Source organism: Trachypithecus francoisi, unplaced genomic scaffold, assembly GCF_009764315.1.
Source record: "Trachypithecus francoisi isolate TF-2019V2 unplaced genomic scaffold, Tfra_2.0 Lachesis_group3, whole genome shotgun sequence".
Classification (NCBI taxonomy): domain Eukaryota; kingdom Metazoa; phylum Chordata; class Mammalia; order Primates; family Cercopithecidae; genus Trachypithecus; species Trachypithecus francoisi.
This window is the reverse complement of record NW_022681468.1, coordinates 136,259,131-136,284,586: the sequence shown is the minus strand read 5'-3', so window position 1 is coordinate 136,284,586 and position 25,456 is coordinate 136,259,131. Positions and strand designations below refer to the sequence as shown.

General features: G+C 38.9%; 1 protein-coding gene across 5 annotated transcripts in view; it reads right to left on the bottom strand.

Annotated features, from left to right (window-relative positions):
* The window catches only part of WDR72 (WD repeat domain 72), a 244,968-nt gene extending 219,512 nt beyond the window's left edge, over positions 1-25,456 (bottom strand). For 3 of the 5 annotated variants that reach the window (XM_033190064.1, XM_033190068.1, XM_033190065.1), the window contains exons 1-2: positions 21,886-21,967; positions 21,175-21,313 (exon numbers count right to left, since the gene is read on the bottom strand). In XM_033190064.1, the coding sequence (XP_033045955.1) occupies positions 21,175-21,204 (30 nt within the window). In that variant the 5' untranslated portion in view covers positions 21,205-21,313; positions 21,886-21,967. Of the gene's footprint in view, positions 1-21,174; positions 21,314-21,885; positions 21,968-25,226 lie in introns of those variants that run through there. The other 2 variants (XM_033190066.1, XM_033190067.1) reach the window with 2 other exon arrangements.

Genomic DNA, 25,456 nt, shown 5'->3' with positions numbered 1-25,456 from the left:
TTTTAACTATTTCTAAGACAAGAGTTAAATAGATAGTAAGTTTCATTGATAAGGAAAATTCACATTTGGGGAAAAGCTCACTCTCATGAATATCAGATAAATGGGATACAAGGGAAGATGGCAAAGCAGGTACTGAGAAGGACACACATGGGCGTGTTCTAACATTCTGCTCCAAGAAATACTGCTCCTGACTTTGTATTGCTCTTTTCACCACAGCTTTTAGTATTGAGACAATGAAAATCACCATACAAAAATCATTTGACCTTCACTCTTGGCTTGGCTAATGTGTGCTTAGCCAAGAATTAAAAAGTGGTACACAAGGGAAAGCTCCTGGGTCACATTGCTCCAAAGGAAACTGGGCATTTTTTATGGGCAATGTGCACTTTGGCTCTTGTCCAAGGACTTGTGTCTTTTTTAAACTTTACCTAGGAAACTAGCCAAAGAAATTCATCTAGCCTGCTGAATAGAACAGCAGGAGAAAGAAATTCCGAAGAACATTTGCCGGGAATTAATATATCTGTAATGATTAACATTACACTAAGGGATAAATAACTCTTGAGGTGCAGTATTTATATTCCTATTGCTCTGGGAAATTAGCTTCTCTTACTTGAATCTTTGCAACACTGTCTACCCAATAACTGGCCACCTGTATTCTGGTTTTGTATCTCCCTGAAAATTATCTGCTCTGCATTGATGTCTCCCTCAGTGAAGTGATTAACACTTCCCCCAAGGATAGAGATCATTCCTTACGTAGCATAGTGCCTATCCCATGGTAGAAAATATTCTTTTCTACTGAAAAAATTGATTCAACCAATTTTGATGCTTCTTACTTCTGCATTCCTTCTGAAATATGGGAATCATTTCTTAATCACTGATCTATTCCCTACAATGCCTGAAGAACAGTGCTTTGAAGACAGGGACAAAATAAATATTGGTTGAATAAATTCCTCTTTTCATTATTTTTAAGCTCTGTCTACCAAAAGAGAGGGAGTGGATTAAGCGTGTAAACTTCAATCAGGCTAGACTTAAATATGAGCCATTTTGTCCCTCTGAGCCTCAGTTTCCTTATCTATAATATGAAAATAATAATGATAGATACCTTACAGTGTTGTTGTGAGAATGAAATGAGATCATGCACACAATGTAGAGCAGAGTGTAATATTCATAACTTACTACTATTATTTTCATTTTGGCTCTCACACTTCTGGATAATCCACATGTCAAACTTTTTCACCATGACACTTTTGCTTTATTCTTATTCAAATGAAACTCACTTCAACTTCACTTTCAGCAGATTGTAAATTTTCTGAGGGCAGAGACTTCTGTCTCGTTTGTCTATTGCTATAATCGCAGGGTCCAGAGCAGTTTCAGCAAAAGTAGACACTCAGTAACTATGTGCTGAATTAATGAAGGAATGAGAACATTCAATATAGCTCTAAAGACTTACGTATGATAAAACATCCCCCCATTCCAATATTTACAAATGTTTACATACCTGTTAAAATACAAGGCATGTGGAGTTTAGGGAGGTGAAAGTAAATCAAAGCATTTCACAGGTTGAAAACCTTTATAGCCACAGGATTCCTAACACAACCAAATTAGAAAACAAAATGGACCAAGGCCAAAGCCACAAGAAATCAAATCACAAATAGAATTGATCTTGAACAATCCAGATTGCCATGTGTAGTACAACATACCTGAAATTCAGAGACGTACTTCCAGGGCTGCTTTTATCATGTATAACCTTTATTACCACATTGTAAATATAGTAATTAGTAAAATTAGGTTATTATCACCTGAGCTGCCTACATTTCACTATTCTTATGAGGAACAAATACAATGATATAAACAAAAGCATATGGGTATAAATATACATATTATGCTATCATTATATTACCTTGCATATTTTACTCATAAACTCCCATAGGATTTACAGCAAGTGGCCTTAGCTCATTAATGTAATCCCCCCCTTACTTATAAGAAAGTTGATGATGAGAAATGTGATCCAGATTTTTTTTTGTTGTTTTTTGAGAAAGAGTCTTGCTCTGTCACCCAGGCCGGAGTGCAGTGGCACGATCTCTGCTCACTGCAAACTCTGCCTCCTGGGTTCAAGCGATTCTCCTGCCTCAGCCTCCCGAGTAGCTGGGACTACAGGCATCTGCCACCACCTGGCTAACTTTTGTATTTTTAGTACAGATGGGGTTTCACCATGTTGGCCAGGCTGGTCTCAAACTCCTGACCTCAAGTGATCTGCCAGCCTTGGCCTCCCAAAGTGCTGGGATTACAGGCGTGAGCCACTGCACCTGGCCTGATCTAAATAATTCTTAAGATCATCTCTAATTCTGAGATTCTGAGAAAGACCAAATGAATTATACAGTAAGGAGAAAGAACTGATTAAAAGCTTGCACATATCAGAAGTCACTTTTTCAGACTCTTTATTTTTTCACAGCAAAATTTAAAAAGTAACCCCAGAAACGTAGTGCCTTGCTATCAATAGGATAGAAAGTAAATCCATGTCTTCTGATATCCCTAATAATTCCCTCGAAATTTCTAAGTGAAAATAAACCTCAAAGGAAAAAAATCATTTGATTAAAAATTCTCTACATTAGAATCTCTGTGGTGTGGAGGAGAAAGTTACGTTCCTGACAGAAGTACACCTGTTGTGTTTCAAATAATTATGTGTCTAGACAAGTTTTAAAGAAGTCTTTGGAAAGGGATTACAAACCTCTATCATAGCCCTCAATTTAAAATTATTGTATACCAAATTTGAGTACCTCAATAATATTTGGGTGTCTAAAGCAAGCTGGTAGAATTTTGCAGGATAATTTTTAAATCTGGTCTATTTAAAGGCAATTCAAAATAAATACTTCCTCTGGAGAAAACTAAGTGAACACTGAGAGAGAAACATAGCATTACTTCTTGGCCTTTTGGCTAAGCAAAAAAAGTAAGCATCATAGCCACAGATAGGGATAAAGTTAGAGCCTATATTATAGAGGTCAAATGAATTTCTCTCATGGGGATCTCTAGTCACAGGACAAACTACAACATTGTAGTACATTACATTTTGTACGTAAATACTTGGTAAATATTAATAGATATTACTTAGTATATCTTAGTACTAAGTACATTTTGATATTGCATTTTGTAACATATAAGCAATGTAATGAATATTTTATCATATAATCAATACAGCTATGGAAATAATTATATAAACAACCAAACATACAGACACAAAACTTCTCTTAAGTAACTCTCAAATAATTCCTACACAAATTCTTGACTGCAGCCTACTCAGATACCACACTGGATTCTCAAGATGAAAGGATGAATGGGCTTCAGGAAGCTCACAGCCAGTAGGTAAAAAAACAATGTAATGAATTACTTGCTAGCTATGTAGTTGCATTTATATATATATCCTACCATTTTCACATTATATATGTATATAATTTTGTCATTTCTTGGTGGCATAATGAAAAAAAATTTTAAGAAAAAATTTATTTTAGGTGTAATAATTATGAAAGTGTTATAAAGCTGATTTTATAGAGTTTAATTATATATAGATCATTGCAATTTATACACAACTATGAAATAAAAGCATAATACTAAATTTAAACATGTTATTTTAGTATTACATATTTAATATAGATTGAAATTTAGGTATATATCAAATAAGACCAAAACAGCATTTGTGACATATTTTGGGACCTCCTATCTTTTATAGTTAATAAAGTAAAACTGTTCATGTTTATAATTTCCACATTTGTTTCTAAATAAAAGATGTTTCAAATTGTTACTTGCAAATGATTTTTAGCCATTCAAAATATAGGGAGCTCGTGAATATTTTTACTTTCTAGAAAAAGCCATATCCAATGTTCCAAATCATTAGGATTTCTGGTTTTAATACTGATTTTTAAAACACTAGTGATAGTTTGATATTCCACATAAAAAATCTTTATCAAATGAATCTTCTCTTCAGATCAAAGGAATACCTTCTTGTAGTAAATCTACAGTAATGTTTCTGCTTTCATTCTCATTGACACAGGATTTTAATAACAGAGTTCCCTGTGCTCCTTTCTATAATCAACACTCTGTTGCAATATAAAATAACTAAATCAGGGCCTCCCATCAACATGCCATGGTACATAACGAGCTATGAAGAGTTTATAGCGGTGAGAGGAACTGAAACTTTCAACCTGGTGTATACAAAAATAATCATTTTCTATGTTTATGCTTTGATATGAGGAAGGATGGGAAGCATTGAATTAAGTAAAACTTGTCTAGAAATATAAATAATTTAAAGCCATAGAGGGTTCAAACCATTATAGAGTTCACAAAACCATATCCACATTTAAGAAATAAACCTCCTGGTGATGCAGTCCTGCTGAGAGCCACTGACTGTTGCACACTCACAGGATGACCTGCCAGCTCCCAAACTGTTCTGTTTTAACATGAAAATTTATTTAAATAATATATTTTAAAATAGAAATAGAAATAGGCTACCTACTCTAGCAATGTTAACTTCCCAATCACCTCCTGAACCGTAGGGCCTCTCAAATCACTACTGTAGGGACACTTTGCAAAACTGTAAATTACAGCTGGAAAAAGGTGGGTATGTCTTTTCACTGTTTGATCCCTAGTCCCCGGCACACTGCCTACCACATAGGTGACATTCAGTAAATATTTCTTATATGATGTGTTTGACCTGGAGACTGAAGCAAGAGTTCACTAGAAATTGGAAGAGACGTGAAGAATGTAATGCTGAACTCTTATTTTGCTGATGAGGAAGTGGAGGAAAGGTGGTGTGACCTTCCTAGGACCAGAGCATACTGTTGCTCTGGGAGAAGCATATTCTGGGGAACGTAACCACCCCAGTTCCTCTCTTCGTGTTCTAATAAAATACACAGAAATATAAAGTTTCTGATTCTGGGTTCCTCATTGGGTTGTATCCAGCATATCACTATTTGTATTATTTTAATTCAATATATACTTTATTGTAAAGAAAAAAGGCAAGAAAATATTAATAGAATGAGTCAGATAAATTTTTGCCTTCCTTTCCCACACCTTAGAAACTTGAAATATTCTTTGAGCCTCAGTTTTCTTATTTATAAAATGGAAAAAAAAATAACTACCTTGGAGAACTGATGGGAGTATAGGTGACTCTCTGTAGATAACTTTTATCACTATTCCTTCTTCATAATCAGCACTCAGCATATGGAATGAATTGACTGGATGAGGCAATGAATCACTATAATTTTGTACTGTGGATAGAAATTATGACTATCACTTTCTAGAAATACCTTTGAGAGTGTGAGATTTCCCTCCTTTACTTTTACAGTAAAGACACTACAATTTCTTTTCTTGAAAATACAGTGGCTATATGCTGGAATATTTGGCTATGAAAATACACAATTTGTTATTATTTTCTTCTAAACTCTATGATGATCTTTAAATCAATGACTCCGAGCCAAATTAGGGTTGCCAGATTTAGCAAATAAAGATACAAAATGCCTAGCAAAATTTGAATTTCAGATGAATAACAAATAATTTTTGTATAGTATATACTATGTAATATTTGCGACATGGTTACACTAAAAAATGTTGTTTATTGTATGAGACATGCTTATAGAAAAGATGTACTGTTCATCTGAAATTCAAATATAACTGGGACCTGTAGGCATAGTAGGGTCTCTGGTATCTCTAAGCTGAAGACAAAAGGGAGCCTTGTAAATCACAATTACCACTCCTTCCTTCTATAGATGAATAAATGAAGGCCCAGGGAAGTTGGTTACTTGGCCAAAGTAACCAAAGAAATGAGTGGCTGAGACAGAAATTGAACCAGGTCTATCAACAGCCCATCTGGAACTTGCTCCTTGCACACAATTGCAAAGATGTCCCTGTCATGACCATCAGAAATTCTTAGGGATTTGCAATGTGAAATTCCTTTGATATTTTAGTTGTTCTTTAAAAAAAAAAAGTCAAACAAAACAAGAGTAATAAACCTCTTATTCATCCAGGCTCCAACATGGCCTTCATTGCCTTTAAAAGCTAAACTGACACTTCCTGATCCTCTCTCCATAAATACAATACCTGGCAAGAACAAGGAACAACAACACGCCATCACAGCTCCCGTCCTCCAGCCCACCTTCATCTTCTTCCCCGTAACAATTTGTTTTTACCTTTCTGACTTGTCTGAGGGTAGCAGAATAATGATGCAAATGTGGTTTTGTGGGTGGTGTCTACTGGACACTGGAATTGTTTACCCTTGTCATAAATATCTGTCTTCAGGGACACACCCAGACACTGAGTCTGCTTTACCAACCTCACAAACATAGACAAATCTCAAACCCCTGGACTGAGGACAGCCCACTAGAAACACAAGGATAAAGTCCCTGGTTACAATGCATGCATTTTAACAATAACATCCTAACCAGAATAAACACTAAGAGGAAAGTAAATATAGTAGAGCAGTGAATAAGATGAGCTTTGAGATAAAATAGGCCTGGGTTTGAATCTCAGATCTGCCACTTACAGTTATGTGACCTCTGTGAATTCTCTCTCTTAAGTGGAGAAGAATCCCACCTACTTTCTTCAAAACTCATAGGCACTGTGAAGGACAAAGATGAATGACTTAAAGATTTTTTTTTTTTTTTTTTTCAGAAAACATACCTTGGTCATCTTTAGCCCTGGAGGGAGTTTTGCTTTTAAATTTTGAGTTTAGGTGGAGATAAAAAGAACTTTGGTGTGAAAATTGTATACTCAATTTGGAATTGTGCACTTTAAAAGTGTGCAGTTTATTAAATGTATTATAAATTTACCCTAATAAGCTTTATAAAACAAATGAATAGATTGGAGAGCAGAGTAAGGTGGTTTGGCCAGTGTCACACAGCTAGCTAGTAAGTGGAAACAGCTTGGGAGAGGGCAAAGTTGAGCTTTATGAAGGAACAAGGAACTCAAGGAAACTGAAGAAAGCTGGAGAAAGTAACTGGGTGTTCAGGTAGGCCAGAATGAGATCTACTTTAACCACAGCAGACTATGAAGCAAGCAGGCTCTGCAGTCCATAGAGCCTGACTTCAGTCCATGAGAACATGCCAATCCAAGCTGGCATGGGTCTCAGCAGAAGCCCTGTCTACCCAAAATCTATTTGAAAATGCCTCTGAAGCCGAAGTTATTATTTTATCAACAGATTGCAATTAGATCACTCCTTAGAAAAGGTAAAAAAAAAAAAAAAAAAAAAAAAATTCTACAAGGTCAAAGAGCGTCCAAGGCATATTTAAATAACACATAACATTCTGTCTGGTCAACCCACTGGAACATGACTATTTCAGAATTAACTCCTAACCAACATCAACGCCAAGCTCCTGCAAAAATGTTGTCACTGAGTAATTAACTGCTACTTAGTAAACTCTAGAAAATAATGTGTTTTAGATAGAGAATACCTTAGCAGGTAAAGTCAAAGCTGAAACAGCCCACAGATCAAAGGAGGAATTAAACAGATGTGCAAATTAATCTCTGAATTCCAAACACTCATGACCTGGAATACGTATAAAGCAAAACAGCCAAGAAATCACATCTCTTTCACTACATGGATGAGGTTTCCATCACAGTTCACAGCTCTTCCAGACTTGTCAGTTGAAGATTTTCACAGAGTATTACCTTCAGACTTCACCTTCTCTCTCAATAAGCTGTAGTGCAACAGAGCTGACACATTCAAAGGAAGGCTAAGTGTGTCTACTTGCAGTCATTGTCAAGGAGATGAGCATTAGATGTGGTAAGAGAAATATGAGAGAACAATTCAATTCTTTCTGGGTGGTAACTTCACTTTTATTTATATTCAATTAGTGCACAAACAAACTCAAGAAACTACAATCCCCTTGTCTAAAGCTCAAAGTTCAGGCTTTAAGAAGGGGATATGTATTTGGCTTATACCACATTTAACCCTCTATTTACAGTGCAAGTCATTTCTTTTTTACTTAGATGTGGCTAACATAAACAAAAAATACCATTGTCCTAAACCATTCTTAATTAAATTCAACAAATATGTATTGAGAACTAAATATAGCCATGTGGTTAGTTGGGCTGCAGAGAACACAAAGAACAGAAAAACACCATCCCTGTCCTTAAAGTACCTACCATGGAGTCATCTTTTGATTAATTTTAACTACATATTCATGCTACTAGACAAAACAATTGTTTTGTGTGTGTACAAATTCTGCAAACCTATTTCTGGTCTTGAGTCATGTTTTTCTTTCCCATATCCAAAAACAATCTGGAAAACTGTTTGTCTAATATCTCTCTTTAAATTAACTTGCCTTATGTATTAATTAAACTTAGGTAAGAAGAAATTAAGCTACATAAGTATATTTTTTTTGGAATCACCTTAATCATAAGTGTCCATAAAATCGTGAGGTTTAATGTACAGGTTATATTTTTCAAAACACACATTAAAAGAAATACTTATCTATTGACATAAATACTTGGTATGTACTACCTAAAATCACATTGGGAAACGTGGCTTTCATCCTCTGTCATAGTCAAATCCTTTCTTCTACCTTTCAAAATTCCACCCTAACAGGTAATTCCTCATATCCCAGCACTCCTAGTTGATGATCCTTTCTTTCAATTAACCAAGAAAATCAAGTCTCTCACACACGAGCTTCCTCATTACTTCAACATTCCATCACTTTCTCTTATTTTTACGATTATTTTCTTCTGAGATATCCACACTAGTCTCCTCTGATAACCCTTTTACCTTTATTCCAGATTTCATCTTCTGACAACTCAATGACTTCCTTTATTAATACTTATTTATTTTGACTTCAACTGATTTCTCTTCTTTGGTCCCTTTGCCTTTGTTTACATATATTTAGTTTAAAAATATTCATTATCTGCTACATGTCAGAGACTGTGCAAGGATTCTAGGGATGTGGACAAGAGAGACAAAGAAAGTCACAAACCTCAAGGAGTTTACTGGTGTCTAAGAAGGCAGGCCTGCCCTAAGTCATCCCATAGTGTGATAGGTGCTGTGTTAATGTAAATGCAAGAGTCTCCAGGGAGGGAACACAATTAGAACTTGAAGTCAAAATTGGGAAGGATTTCCCCCAGGTGAGGGAATAAAACTTCGTTTTATTATACTTCTCAGATAATTGTGGTTTTTTTTTTTTACAAATTCAAGTTTTGTGGCCACCCTGCCTCAAGCAAATCTATAGGCACCATTTTTTCCAACAGCATGTGCTCACTTCATGTCTCTGCATCACATTTTGGTAATTCTCATAATATTTCAAACTTTGTCATTTTTATTATATCTGTTGTGGTGGTCTGTGATCATAAATATCACCACTGTAATTGTTTTGGGGTGCCACAAATTATACCCATATAAGATGATAAACTTAATTGGTAAATTAAGCTTTTGTTCTGACTGTTCCACCAACTGGCCATTCCCCTATCTCTCTCTCTCTCCTCAGTCTTCTCTGTTCCCTGAAACAAAACACTATTAAAATTAGGTCAAGTAATAATTCTATAATGGCCTCTAAGTGTTCAAATGAAAGGAAGAGTTGTACTTTTCTCACCTTAAATCAAAGTCAGAAATGATTACGCTTAGTGAGGAAGACATGTTGAAAGTCAAGACAGGTCTAAAGCTAGGCCTTTTACACCAGCCCATTAGCTAAATTGTGAATGCAAAGGAAAAGTTTTTGATGGAAACTGAAAGTGCTACTACAGTGAATACATGAATGACCAGAGACCAAAACATTTGCTGATATGCAGAAAGTTTTAATGATCAGGAAAGATGATCAAACCAGCCACAACATTCCCTTAAGTCAAACACTAATTCAGAGCAGCACTCTAACTCTCTTCAATTTTATGAAGGCTAAAAGAAGTGAGGAAGCTGCAGTAGAAAAGCTGGAAGCTAGCTGAGTTCATGAGATTGAAGGAAAGAAGCCTTCTCCATAACATGAAAGTGCAAGATGAAGCAGCAAGTGCTGATGGAGAAGCTACAGAAAGTGATCTAGAAGATCTAAGCTCAGATAATTAATGAAGGTGGCTACACTAAACAACAGATTTTCAATGTAGATGAAATGCCTTTTTATTGGCAGAAGATGCCATCTAGGACTTTGCTAGCTAGAATGGAGAAGTCAATGCCTAGCTTCAAAGGACAAGCTGACTCTCTTGTTAGGGGCTAATGCAGCTGGTGACTTTAAGTTGAGGCCAATGCTCATTTACCATTCTAACAATTCTAGGGCCCTTAAGAATAATGCCTGTGCTCTGTATATGGAACCAGAAAGCCTGGATGACAAAACATGTATTTACAGAATAGTTTACTGAGTATTTTATGCTCATTGTTGAGATCCACTGCTCAGAAAAAGAAAAAAAAAATCCTTTTAAAACATTACTGTTCATTGACAATGCACCAAGTCAACCAAGAGCTCTGAGATGCACAAGAGATTAATGCTGTTTTCATGCTTGCTAACATAATATCCATTCTACAGCCCATGGATCAAAGAGTAATTTTGACTTTCAACTCTTATTATTTAAGCTATACGATTTGTGAGGCTACCACTGCCATGGGTAGAGATTCCTCTGATATGCCTGGACAAAGTCAATTGAAAACTTTCTGGAAAGGATTCACCACTTTAGATGCCTTGAGAACATTTGTGATTCACAGCAGGAGGTCAAAATATTAACATCAACAGGAGTTGAGAAGAAGTTGACTCCAACCCTCATAGATGACTTGGAGAGATTCAAAATTCCAGTGCAGGAAGTAACTGCAGACGTGGTAGAAAGAGCAAGAGAACTAGAATTAAAAGTAGAGTCTGAAGAGGGACTGAATTGCTACAAGGTCTTGATAAAATGTAAATGGATGAGAAGCTGCTTCTTATGAATGAGCAAAGAAGGTGGTTTTCTGAGATGGAATCTACTCCTGGTGAAGATGCTATGAACATAGTTGAAATGAAAACAAAACATTCAGAATACTACACAAACTTAGCTGGTAAAGTAGCAGGGTTTAAAAGTATTGACTCCAATTTTGGAAAAAGTTCTACTGTAGGTAAAATGCTATCAGACAGCATCACATGCTACAGAGCAATCCTTCACAAAAGGTCTGAGCACAGTGACATATGCCTGTAATCCCAGCTACTCGAGAGGCTGAGGTATGAGGATTTCCTGAGGCCAGGAGTTTGAGACCAGCCTGGGCAACATAGTGAGACTCCTTAAAAAAAAAAAAAAAAAAAAAAAACTTTCATGAAAGGAAGAGTCAATGCAGCAAACTTCATTATTGTCATATTTTAAGAAATTGCCAGAACCACCCCCAAACTCCAGCAAACCACCACCCTAATCAATTAGCAGCCATCAACATGGAGGCAAGACCCTCCTCCAGCAAGAAGTACAACTTGCAGAAGGCTCAGATGATCATTTGCACTTTTTAGCAATAAGGTATTTCTAATCACAATACGCACATTGTTACTTTAGATATTATATTATTGCATACTTAATAGGCTTTGATATGCATTGGGAATCCAAAATAAATTGTGTGACTTGCTTTATTGCAATATTCACTTTATTAGAGAGGCTTGGAATCAAACCTACAATAGAACCCATGATATCTCCAAGATATGCCTGTAATGCCTAAGTTTAAATCACAAATCTTATACATTTGCTGGTTCTGTGACCCAACGAGCTTATTTGGTCATCCATAGAAGGGGATCAACTATCTATTGTAACTGGCTGTAATGAGTAAGGATACAGCATGTACCAATGAGTCAGGCCCTCCAGTCAGTAAGCCTGGATTCAAATGCCAACTCTACCATTCTATGTCCTTGGGAAAGTTACTTTACAACTCTGTGTTAGATTTTTATCAATAAAATGAGGATAAATAATATCAATCTAATACGGTTGATGTGAGTAAATAATCCTTGAAAATCATTAATTAATTAGTAAGCATTCAATAAATATTACTCTATTATCAGAAGGCTTTTAAAATCTCAAAATCTGTATGTAAATCCTGCTAAGTAAACAATACTAAGATAAATGAAATTCTTGTCATTTATAATTCTTCATTCTATCATTCCTAACTTACAGTAGATCCCATCTATGAAGTGAATTAAGTAGGAAAGATAAAGATAAAACTTCAAAAGTATCAAATTGGCAAAGTAAAATAATTTAAATTTAAAAAACAATTTGATTTTTTTCAAAAATCTACCACATTCTCATCTAATATGAGTTGAATTGAGCCTATCCAAAATTTATATGTTGAAGCCCTAACTCAGAGTACCTCCGAGTATGACCGTATTTGGACAGGGGTCCATAGTGGATATAATTAATTGAGGATGAGGTAATACTGGATTGGGGTGAACTCCTAATCCAGTCTGACTGGTTGTCATATAAAACAAGGAAATGTGCAGACAGACACACACACAGAGAAAGTCAGGTAAAGGTGAAGGCAGAGGTTGGGGTGACTTCTACAGGCCAAGGAACACCAAAGATTGACAGCAAACCACCAGAAGCTAAGTGAGACATGGGACAGAATCTTCATCTCTGCTTCAGAAGGAACCAACCCTGCTGACACTGTGATTTCAGACCTCCAGCCTCCAGAACTGTGAGACTACATTTCTGTTGTGTAAGTCACCCAGTGTGTGGTACTTTGTTATACATTCCTAGAAAAGTAATACAGCATTTGACAGACTTTGTTTCTTTCGAGTCAGAATGTAGATTTCAGTAACACATGTACCAATTCCTGAAACATATATTTAAATTTCAGTATGAATCACACAGTTGGTCATATACCAAAATCTATTCTCTACCTCTTTGTGTAATAAATCTCCTTTCCATCTACATTATCGGCTCCTTAAGAAAAGAATGTATTCATTTATTAATTCGATAATTAGTATCTAGTAAAGCCCTACTAAATGAAAGACAAAAAAACACAAGTTTCTGCCCTCTAGGAATTCACAACCTATAAGTCAAATCCTAAGTACGTAAAGAACCAACGTAAAGGAGGTTGGTAGAAGCATTTCCAAGGCACAACAGCAAAGCAAGTTTCACTCCCATGGCTGTCAACGGGTCATCCCTTACACTTTGGCTTCTCGTGGAAAAATCCTGTGTTCTTCCAAGGACTAGTTATCTTCTTCCTTGGCCCTGACATCTACTTCCCTTCTTTCAGTTTCAGCACAAGTTGACACTGGAAGTCAGTCCACTGTAATTATAACAATCCTTTTTTCCTCCCAGAATAAGCAAATGGCAGGCACTCCCATAGGCAGGAATATAGGCCTATATGGACAAGGCCTATTTGGAGAATCCTCCCTAATGCCCACGATTCTAGTGTTTTCTGACTCTGTCCTACCAACCAGGAACACCTGCCAGGAAAGACTTTAAACTCATCTTTTGCACTAAAGGATTCTTGCAGAAACTAGGCCAAAACAGACTTTCACCAGCAAGGCTATGAATGCAGAATCCCAAGGTGGTTTGGAAAAAGTGGTAGAGGAAGTATAGGATTTGAGGCTCATAATCTGTAGGAACTGTAGCCTTTGTAGCCCTTGTGAACATCTTTGTGGATTTTCTGTCATGAGCCAAGACAAGTCCCACCTCTGTTTCATAGTTCCCTATCTCACCACTTTATTATTCAAAATTTTCTCTAGTCCTAGTTCTTCCTCCTTTCCCTTCTTCCTAAACACATCCCACCTTCTATCTTCACTGTCCTTGCTTCTTTTCCTCAGTGTTAAGGCACAGGGTTATATGCTCAATTCAACAAGTGTTTACTGAATGCCAATTGTGTTGTAGACCTTGTGCTGGTGGCTTTCCTATGCATTTTCTCAAGTAATCTACACACCTACCATTAACACACCACTGTTATTAGGTAAAGAAGGCTTGGTAAATCTAAATCCTCCGGCTAGGATTACATCCCTAGATTTGTATGACCTCAAAGCCCATCCCATTTCTTAAAGGCCTTGAAAATAAGAGTTCATAATGATGACATCATCATCTGTTTATACTTCCATACAGACAAGCCAGTCCACCTATTTCTTTAAAGAAAATGAAACAAAACAAAATAAACACAACTTAAATTCAACCACAAGGGTGGTTAGGATGCCAAATAACTCTTTAGTCTAAGAGTGACATGGCATCCACAAACACTCTTTAGTCTAAGAGTCTTAATCTATAAAACTTATTCATTATATATGTGGAAGTGTATGCATGGGCCAGAGTGTTTTCAAAGCATCAGAACTTAATACAAAAACACTACAAAGCTCATTGTAACACTAGTGTCATGGAAAATGATTCATAATACACAATGTGAGGTTTCCACATTGGGGTGATTTCAATGCAGTTTATGACATAAGAGGTAGCAGAGGGAGACAGGAAAGGGCTTGCCTGAACCTACAGGCCAACAAAAACCAGGCAATATGTGGCACTATAGCACTTTCTAAAACATCCTGGCCTCTGCTTATTCTAAGAAGAAAAAAAAAAATCCCTGGTAAAGGGGATCCCTCTTCTCTGCTTGATTTCTACTAACCAAAGATGTCACTGTCCAGTGATATAAAGAAATTCTGTCCCTAGGGCATAAATAAATATCCAACACCTATAGTTCATGGGTGTAGAAGAGCCTGAGAGGCCTAGAATCGATCCAATCCATTTTAACTAGCAAGAAACTACCTGGTAATACCTTGTTTGTATTTCTAGGAGGAGGAACACAAGAAACACTTATTTCATTCCACACAATAATTCACCCCAATCAGAGAGAGCACAGCAAGGGCAACAGCATCTCCCAGCTGCTGATTGCATCAAAGGCTTGCAGCACAAATTCAATTTTATGATGTTAATCTTAGCCTGCCACTCAGAAATTTTCTCTGAGGGATATGATTTTTCTCTGGATTTCATTTTAAGAATGATTTTCTTCATCCACAATCAATAAAGATATGTTTTCATCAAAAGACTCTATCTTGGCAGAATTCAATTGGCTATTTCAACTCCTTTTGGTGACACAATATTAATTAAAATAGTTTATGTTGCACCTCAACTGGAAAAAGAGGCAGTGAAAATAGCAGCTACTCAGAACACATGTTCTATATACATCAACATGGAAGGCAGAAAATAATTTTCTTCTTCCCCAGGCGACAGCTATTAGCTATTCAAGAGAGTTGCTCTAACTTGGTTTATCTCTGTGATCTCAATGGAAAAAAGAATGAAGTCCTTCCTGTTTACATTTTTTTGTTCAATAGGAAATCAAAATGCATATAAAGAAGATACTTTAAATGCTTACATCCCAGTTCCTCAAGAAGAGGAGAAATAATTATCAGTGTGCCTATGTGGCATAACGGGTTAGTAGGGATCACATTCGTTATTTCCCTTAACCAAAAATTGATGATGCTATTACAAATTCTTTTTATTTTCAATTTTAAATAATAATTACAGGTAAATACATTGTATTTCTCAAAAGCAGGCATACAGATTCTCAAAAGCAGGCATATAGAATTAGCACAGGGTTTTGCACATTTAAGAAAGGAGAAAACTATGCAACGCATTACAGAAAATAAAGCAATTTTGTCTTAACAGTGGTTTGGGAAGTGGCAGTTAATTCATTTAACACAGATTTATGAAGCACCTACTGTGTTCTTGACTCTGTTCTCCTTTTGAGAACGAGATGAAGGCCCCACTTCCTGTCCTATGATGCTGATAGATCATGGGGCCTCCATTACTGCAGAGAGAGAAAGGGTAGGCCTGGTTCCCACAAAGCAGGTAGAGAGTGCAGCAGAGGCTGCACTTAACCCTGCTGGGAGGAGATCAAGAAGAGTTTCTCCAAGGAAGTCCAATTACTGAAACATTCAGCTGGTAATTTACATATGCCGTCTAATAAAGTGGGGCGCATAGCTCAGTCTCTAATAGAAAAGGTAGTCTCTATCAACCACACCTTCTCACTTCCCCATTCTGAAATTCATGATTCCTCTTAACATAAGAAAGTGGTAACAAAAAGTAGGGGTACTGATACCCTAAGGAGTATATGGATTTCACAGGGCTTTGGGTAGATATCACTCAACAGTGCATTTATTCAAAGAATGACTTTAATTTGTGACTGTTCAAAGCATACTTTTTACTGGATTTATATTTAAAACAAAGAAAAGCATCACATTAAGGAACAGCATGGAAATTTACAGACATCTAGTTCAAGTCCCTATTTTACAAATTAAAAAAGCAACATAAAGGTACACTGACTTGGTTAAAAGCAGAGAGTGAACCAGAATTTAGATTTGTCTAGATATTTGACCAGATATAACAAGCCCTAGACAGAGAGATTATACTGTTCTCCAAAAAGTCTGTGTAAATGTGTACACTGATGCTGGGGAAAAAATTGGTTAAAAAAAGAAGAAAGCTCCCAGCAGCATCAGAATCACCTGTGAGGCTTATTAAAATGCAGATTCCTAGGCCCCACACTGGATGAAATGAATCAGAGCTTTTAAGGGATAAAGTGCAAGAATCTGAATTTAAACTAGTTCTCCAAAGTAATTCTTATTCAAATTAGAGTCTAATTGAATCTATCTCAGAGACTTGAATCTATCTCGGCATCCCCATCCACATGTATAACACAATCAATGAAATACTCAAATTAATTAATGAATTGAAGCAAAATATACTGAATGAATGAATGACCAAAAAGAACAATTCCCACAAAAAGCTCTTACTCATGATAGGTCTTCATGATCTAGGAAGAACCAATCCCTGGCCTGATCTGGGCCTTCCATAGCCAACAGGCCTACCCAGGCACCCTAACCTCAAATGACCAAAGCCTAAAGTAATTAAATTCTCTTACTGTCTACTACTGCCTACATGGAATGTAGAATTTTTCCATTGTTGAGGGCATTGCAAAAACACTGCATAAGGTCTTCTCTTTGAAATCCATGTAGAGAAAATGACCTAAAGGAGAAAACTCTAAGTATTTAATTATTCAGCAAATTGGCACAATCTTTGCAAGAGGAAAAACTCACGTGTGATCAAGTTGGAATTTTGAGGCAAGTTCTTCCAAATATAGAAGGATTTTAAAAGCTAACAATACTAAAGGAAAATCACAAAAGTGTAAAATTCTATAACAAATTCCTTCCAAAATGCTCAGTTTGCATGTTAGTGCCCCAAAGTAATGAATCAGTTTTTACTACACCCTCCACATCAAAATGTTTTCTAAGAGTCAGTTCAACAGCTCAAACTGAAGCAATGGCTGGGGCAGGAAACATGGCCCAAAAAAATGGCCACAGTTCTTACCATGTAAATGTAAGAATGTGGACTTCTCCAGCAAGAGAACAACTCAAAGACGGAGGAACTCCTTTCACAGAGCCTGGCCCCAAAACATAGGCTAACAACATAGCCTTAGTAAAAAGAAAGTTTACAGTGGTTGGAAAAGAAGGTTAGTGGTGGTGGAAGCATAAAATCTCATATTTCATTCTAAACAACAAGAACAGTTAAAACGTTTCTTGGCCTGCTTTTGTAATATGCATGAAAGGCTTAAATCCCATCTCGATTTAGAGTAGTGTTCCCCTGTCTCTAAACAAGAGAATGAGAGGGATGGAAGGCACAACTTTGGTTGCACCAGGTAGGTTAGTGTTTTATATACAACTAAGTCTTCCAACTGTGTTGTCAGCTAGATACTCTTATAGGCTAGGCTTGAAGATTAAATCACTACCTAATAATGTAAAATAATAATAAGATCTCCATTTTACACATGAGGAAACTATAGCTCAGAGGTCAATTTGCTAAGGTCCCATAGTCAGTAAAAGATGGGACCCAGTTTGCCATGATTTGCAGTTGTCATGTTCTCTCTCCCCAGCATCCCTTCACATAAACTTCTGCCTTAACCTGAAGTGCTTTTTCTCAGTACTTACACCTGGCAAACGTCCACAAAACTGGAAATTTCAAAACTAGAACTAAATTTTCACTGCTTTGAGCTTGCCCTGGTGGATATTTAGCACTCCTCAACTCTCAGCCTCCCCTTTGCTACTTTTATCAGAGCACTTATTACTCTGCTCTAATTATTCCTGCTACCTGAACCATTCCATGAATGTATGCTTAGAGGGCAGGAGGCCAGGGTAGGGGGGCGGGGGGTTCTTTTTCTCTTTTGCACTCTGCTGGCAGCGAGCTTTACATATAACAATACATCAAAAATATTGAAAGGGAAGTCAGAGAATTAACGTATTCATTATGCATGAATATGGTATGGCTTCAAGAGCTGCCTCTCTTCACTCCTCTTTCTTGTCCCAGACAAGTCAGTTTGTAAATGTTCATCTTGAGAGTAACTCTGAAGTACACACAAAGAGCAAAAGACAGACGGAAAAAAAATATCCTTGGCTATAGATATGCGTTCTCATTTATACTAAAGCGATCTAAAATCATATGAGCTTTCAGGGCTAATATGGTTTGGCTTCATCCCCACCCAAATATCATCTTCAATTGTAGTTCCCATAATCCCCACACGTGGTGGGAGGGACCCAGTGGGAGGTAATTGAATCATGGGGATGGTTTCCCTCATGCTGTTCCCGTGAGAGTAACTTCTCGCGAGATCGCATGTTTTCATAAGGTGCTACCCCCTTTGCTCGGCACTCATTCTGTCTCCTGCCACCCTTTAAAGAGGTGCCTTCCGCCATGATTGTAAGATTCCTGAGGGGTCCCCAGCCATGTGGAAATCTGAGTCAGTTAAACCTCTTTTCTTTATAAATTACCCAGTCTTAGAGCAGTGTCCTTAGAGCAGTATGAGAAACGACTAATACATGGGCCCTCACAACTCACTGCCCACTCACAAGCAACCAAATGTCAATTAACCAAAAAGTTGACTGGTTCAGTAAATTACATCTCCCTCATCCTGTACTTGCTTATTGTTTTAAACACTTATTGTGTAGGGCTTTACATTTCTCCCAGTTAAATTTCAAATTTGTTAAAAAAAAAAAAAAGAGAGAGAAAGGAAAAGTTAGTGTCAAAGCAAACAATTGCTACCATTTACTGACTATATGTTAAGCTGTAGATACTGTGCTGCTTACATTATGGGCATTGCTTCATGCGGTCCTCATAATATCAATATGCATTATTATCACTATTCTAAACATGAAGAAAATGAGTCTTAGAAAACATAAGTAACTTGCCTAAGGTCAGAGCTAGGAAACAAACAGATCCATCAGTCTATGAAAAACTCACATTCTTAATCACTGCACTATACTGGTTAGGTGGGGCAAAGGTGGTGGTCAGCATGTGAGGACACCCTCTGGAAATGAGAGCAAATTCTAGATCAGTGTTCCCCTACAGCAATGATACCTAGCTCTGTAAATGAAAATTTGCATTTTTTAGGAAAGTTCAAAGGGGTCCAAATGTCTTTTTAGACTAAGGATAACTCTCTCATTTTGAAGATAAACATGACACATGTAAATTAAGAAACTCCTGGGTTCCCAAAGTCAATTAGGAAGAGGACTTGCAAGGACTTCAAAGCTGACCTGGGGCTAGACCTCAGTGCACAGATAGATACTTTTAGTCCAGGTCTCCACCACAGCTGTCTGCTTCCAATTCAGCCTACAGAAGAATTGAATCTAGAAAGCTTAACAACTGGGAAAAAATAACCATACATACTGAAAAGGCCTCCAGAAAGGTACCTTTTATGATGTACTGATAGAATTATTCCTAAAGGGCCGGGCACGGTGGCTCATGCCTGTAATCCCAACACTTTGGGAGGCCGAGGCAGGTGGATCACTTGAGATCAGGAGTTCGAGACCAGCCTGGTCAACATGGTAAAACACCATCTCTACTAAAAATACAAAAATTAGCCAGGCATGGTGGCGGGCACCTGTAACCCCAGCTACTGGAGAGGCTGAGTTAGGAGAATCCCTTGAGTCCGGGGGCGGGAGGTTGCAGTAAGCTGAGACAGCACCACTGCACTCCTACTTGGGAGGCAGAGTGAGACTCCATCTCAACAACAACAACAAAAATTAAAAGAATTATTCATAAAGGACGCCCCCATTGTGAGCAACATTATTACTAACATTATTATTATTAAATAACAGAAATTTCGAGTGCGTGAATTGTCAAACTACAAAGATATCTGAATGCAACAAACTTGAAATCTTAAAATCTTACTGATACCATTACTTTCAAGGTTCCTTTAAGTTATTTCACAAGTCAAATGCACTCTTCTATTCCAGGAGGCATGTGTAAACTAGAACATCAGATTTCTAAAGCATTCAGTGCATTGGGTAGACGGTTAAAGGAAGATTTTACACACAGGGAGAAACTTAAGAGCCCCTCCCCTCCTTCCCCTCCCCACTCCCTTCCCCCTTCTCCCTCTCTCCACAGGGTCTTTCTCCCTCACCCAGGCTGGACTGCAGTGAAGCATGCAATCATCGCTCACTGCAACCTCAACCTCTCAGGCTCAAGTCATCCTACTGCCTCAGGCTCCCTAGTAGCTAGGATTATGTAGTAGACGGATGCACAGCACCACACCCAGCTGATTTTTGTAGAAATGAAGTTTTGCTATGTTGTAAAGGCTGGTCTGGAACTCCTGAGCTCAAGTGATCCACCCTCCTTGGCCTACCACAGTGTTTGAATTACAGGCATGAGCTACAGCACCCAGCCTAGTTAATATTCTCTTGACAAAATATTTATAATTTAAAAATATCTTTTCCAAAAGAAGTGAAAGCATTGGAACGCAATACAGAATATTAATTTTTAGGTTAAAAAAATCACTTTACTAAACGCCTTCAAGGGCAGTTCCCCTTTCTCCTACAGTCTTGCACATTCTTTACAGAAGACTCTACTGGCACATTTTAATATTGAAGGAATAAAAAAATACAAAGGAACAAGTGATGTTTACAAAAAAGCTGCACAAGACCAACTTAACCACAACTACTTGCATGACAGAAGTGGTCGCTTTCCTTTTCACTGGTTTGTAAGTGGTGAGAGCTAAACAGGGAAGAAAAGAATGGCTCTTTGGCATGTGACAATGGGAAGGGCTGGAGGAAAACACTTCAGGTAAAAAGATCACTAACAGGTGACCTAGTCTCCAATCGTTGACCTTGAACTCAGCACAAAACTGGGGGCGGGGTGGGGGGGGCGCAAAGACAAACGTACCTACGTTTTGTTTAACAGAACATCGTTAACTGTATTGAAATGGATACAAAAATGCTTTAATAAGGGAGGAAGATGGTATAAGGAAGCAAGCACCTGTTTCCAAAGGAAGTATTCCCAGTGCATCACGTTTTCCAGATTCTGTCAGTACAGACAGTCACCCCTTTATCTTCCTGCCTCTCATCCAGTCTTACAAGTGGCGAAAGTCTTGTCCCCGCAGTCTCTATTGCCGACTCTGCCGAAGTGGCAGAGCAAGGAAAGTTTTGCCAGCCTCCGTCCCCACAGCCCCAAGCTGTCACACCCCAGCAGGCTTAGACCCACCCGGTCGTTTTCCCTGACCCTGAACTGAACTCAGCTTTAAAATTAATTCGACCTAAAATTAAAGTTTTACAAAATAAATAAATAAATAAAATTAATTCAATCGATTCCCGAGTTCCAAGAAATCATCCTAACAGTGAAAGGCAGGTCCCTAAAGGTATCTGGGGTAGACTCCTCCCAGGAGCACAGGTAGTGATACTGCCAGATGAGCGGCTTTGTTCACTCCTGATGCCACATCTGGAAAAGAGTTTGAAGAAGGACTTTTCCAATTTCCAAGTGCAAGAACTTAGAGCAAAAGGAAGGGGTTAGAGAGAGCGCTGTGCACGCCCACCCTTTTTCTCCACCCAGCTATATCCAAGCGCGGGCCGTCCCCTCCTGCGCCGGGCTCTGAGGGCGGGAAGGCGCGCCGCTGCACCAGCCAGGGGCAAACGAAGACCCCCAGCCTGGGACCCGGCAGCCCGACCTGAGCTCTGGGGGTGCCTGCCTTACCTGAGCCGAGGGGCGGCGGAGCGGCGGAGGCCTGAGCTGCGGACCGGCAGCTGGCGGGTCTCGCCCCTAGGGTCACCGGTCCCGGCCCCGGCCCCGCCCCGGTCAGCCCCGGCCGGCCCCGCCCCGGTCCTGCCCCCGCAGCGCGCGAACCCGGCTCGCTCTGGCCCCAGCCGCCCGAGGGCCGGGCGCACTCGCTCTCCCCTCATGCAGCCGTGACCCGCCGCCTCCCTCCCTCCTTCTCTCACCTGCGGTGGCGGCTGGGAAAGGCTCGCCAGCAGCCTGCGGTTGCCTGTCCTCTCAGGGCTGGAGAGAGTTAGCGGGGATTAGATCAAAAGAGCCCAGATGACGTGAACTATTGACCCCAGGCATTAGCAGAGACGAGGCCTCAACCTTTTTTGTTTGTTTTGTTTTGTTTTGCTTTTTGTTTGTTTTTGGGGATACACAGTAGGTGTATATATTTATGGGGTATATGCCATATTTTGATACAGACAATGTGTAATAATTACATCAGGGTAAATGAGGTTTCCATCACCTCAGCATTTATCCTTTGTGTTACAAACAATCCAATTGTACTTTTAGTTATTTTTTAACTGCACAATTATTATTGACTACATTCACCCTGTTGTTCCACCAAATAGTAGGTCTTATTCATTCTTTCTGTTTTTTTCTACCCATTTACCATTCCCACCTCCCCCCACTCCCCCACCCACGACTACCCTTCACAGCCTTTGAGAACCATCCTCCTACTCTCTGTCTTCTATGAGTTCAATTGTTTTAATTTTTAGCTCCCACAAATAAGTGGAAACATATGAAGTTTGTCTTTTTGTGCCTGACTTATTTCACTTAACATAATGATCTCCAGTTTCATCCATGTTGTTGTGAATGACAGGATCTCATTTTTTATGACTGAATAGTACTCCACCCTGTATATGTACTACATTTTCCTTATCCGTTTATTGGTTGATGGACAACTTAGGTTGATTCAAAATCTTGGCTGTTGTGAACAGTGCTGCAATAAACATGGGAGTGCAGATATTTATTTGATACAGTGATTTTCTTTCTTTTGGATATATACCTAGAAACGGGATTGCTGGATCATGTGGTAGTTCTAGTTTTAGTTTTTTGAGAAAGCTCCAAACTATTCTCCATAGTGGAAGTACTAAGGAGCTTAAACAACTCAATAGGAAAAAATATAATAATTCAGTTTAAAAATGGGCAAAAGGCCGGGCACAATGGCTCACGTTTGTAATTCCAGCACTTTGGGAGGGCGAGGTGGGCAAATCACTTGAGGTCAGGAGTTCGAGACCAGCCTGGCCAATATGGTGAAACCCTGTCTCTACTAAAAGTACAAAAATTAGTTGAGCGTGGTGGTGTGTGCCTGTAGTCAATGCTACTCCAGAGACTGAGGCAGGAGAATCGCTTGAACCTGGGAAGTGGAGGCTGCAGTGAGCTGAGATCACACCACTGCACTCCAACCTGGGTGACAGAGTGAAACTCCATCTCTAAATAAATAAATATAAAAATAGACAAAAGAACCAAAAAGACATTTTTCAAAAGAAGACGTACAAATGACAAACAGGCATATGAAAAGGTGCTCAATGTCATTGATCATCAGAGAAATGCAAATCATAACTACAATACGATATCATCTTACCCAAATTCAAATGGCTCATATCTAAGACAGGCAATAACAAATGCTGGCAAGGATGTGGAGGGAAGGGAACCCTCATACACTGTTGGTGGCAATATAAATTAGTACAACCACTATGGAGAGTAGTTTGAAGGGTCCTCAAAAAAATGAAAATAAAACTACCATATGATCCAGCAATTCCACTGCTGGGTATATACGCAAAAGAAATCAGTATACCCCAGATCTTTTGATAAGAGATGGAAGAACGTTTTCCTCAAGACTGCGTGGGCATGGTGGCTCATGCCTGTAATCCCAGCGCTTTAGGAGGCTGAGGTGAATGGACTACTTGCTCCCAAAAGTTTGAGACCAGCCTGGACAATAGGAGGAGACCTCCATCTCCACAAAAAATACAAAAATTAGCCAGGCTTGGTGGCTGTGCACCTGTAGTACCAGTTCCTCTGGAGGCTGAGGCAGGAGGGTCACTTGAGTCTGCGAATTCAAGGCTGCAGCTAGCCCTGATTGTACCACTGCACTCCAGCCTGAGACACAGAGCGAGACTCTATCAAAAACAAACAACCAACTAACCAAAAGCAAAAAACCCACAAAACAAAAAATGCAGCCTCTGAATAGGGAAAAGACATTAAAAGTATCAAGAGTGGGTGAAAAATTCAACATTGAAACTAGCATCCTAGCCTGCTGTGGATAGACTGAGTACCTGAACTGAATAACTGGGTGGTTTAGTAAAATGTGGGGTGGGGAAACACTGCTTTTTTTTTTTTTTTTTTTTTTTTTTTTGGAGACGGAGTGTCGCTGTGTCGCCCAGGCTGGAGTGCAGTGGCCGGATCTCGGCTCACTGCAAGCTCCGCCTCCCGGGTTCCCGCCATTCTCCCGCCTCAGCCTCCGAGTAGCTGGGACTACAGGCGCCCGCCACCTCGCCCGGCTAGTTTTTTTTTTGTATTTTTTTAGTAGAGACGGGGTTTCACCGTCTTAGCCAGGATGGTCTCGATCTCCTGACCTCGTGATCCACCCGCCTCGGCCTCCCAAAGTGCTGGGATTACAGGCTTGAGCCACCGCGCCCGGCCTTTTTTTTTTTTTTAAAGTTTCTCAGTAACAAGACTTTACCCTCCAAATCCTATTGACTCTTTAGTCTTGGATTCTAAGACTCCTGGAAGCAGGTTGGGAGAGATTTTAACTCCTTCTTTTATTCACTGATATCTGGTTTCCAAAATATTAAGGATATTTGGCCAGGCCCACAGAAGATCACTGGTTTTCCATCTCTTAAACTTCACATATCATGGGCTGCATGCAATGTTTCCTACTAGAGCACTCCTCTCGCTTTCTGCATCCTCTGGGACTGGTTCATTTCTATTCTGGATTCTCACTTCCCTCCTGCAGGTTAGGTGTGCTTGCTACTCACTCCTAATGACCTTGCTTCCTCTGTCATTACACTTGTCACAACTGACTACCATTGCTTGTGCATTGGCCTCCCCTGCTTGACTGTAAGCTCTGTAAAGCAGGGACACCAAGCACGCAGGAGATACAGAATAAATGTTGCTGAATGATGTGCCTGTGACAGTCAATGGTTAAGGCACTCCCAGCCATCAACTCTTTAATGAATTTCCTTCACCAATCCTTTCCTTCTAAGTCTGCAGGTTCTTACATCAAAGTTAATATCCCCACATATCCCCTCATCCCCAAACCTTCATCCTACCTCTTGAGCAGAGCCTTCTCCATAGTCTTCATAGTCACAAGTGTAGAAAAAGGTCTAGACCTAGTTGCTCTTGTCTGAGCTCTGCTGTAGCTATCTTGATCTTAGAGACCCTCAATCTCGCTGTGTCTCAGATCAGGGCTGTTTTATCCATTAGGGACAGTGCCCAGGATCCATGATAATTTGGGGGCCCACACAATGGTGGCAGAGAGAAAAGAACAAAAGAACATTTA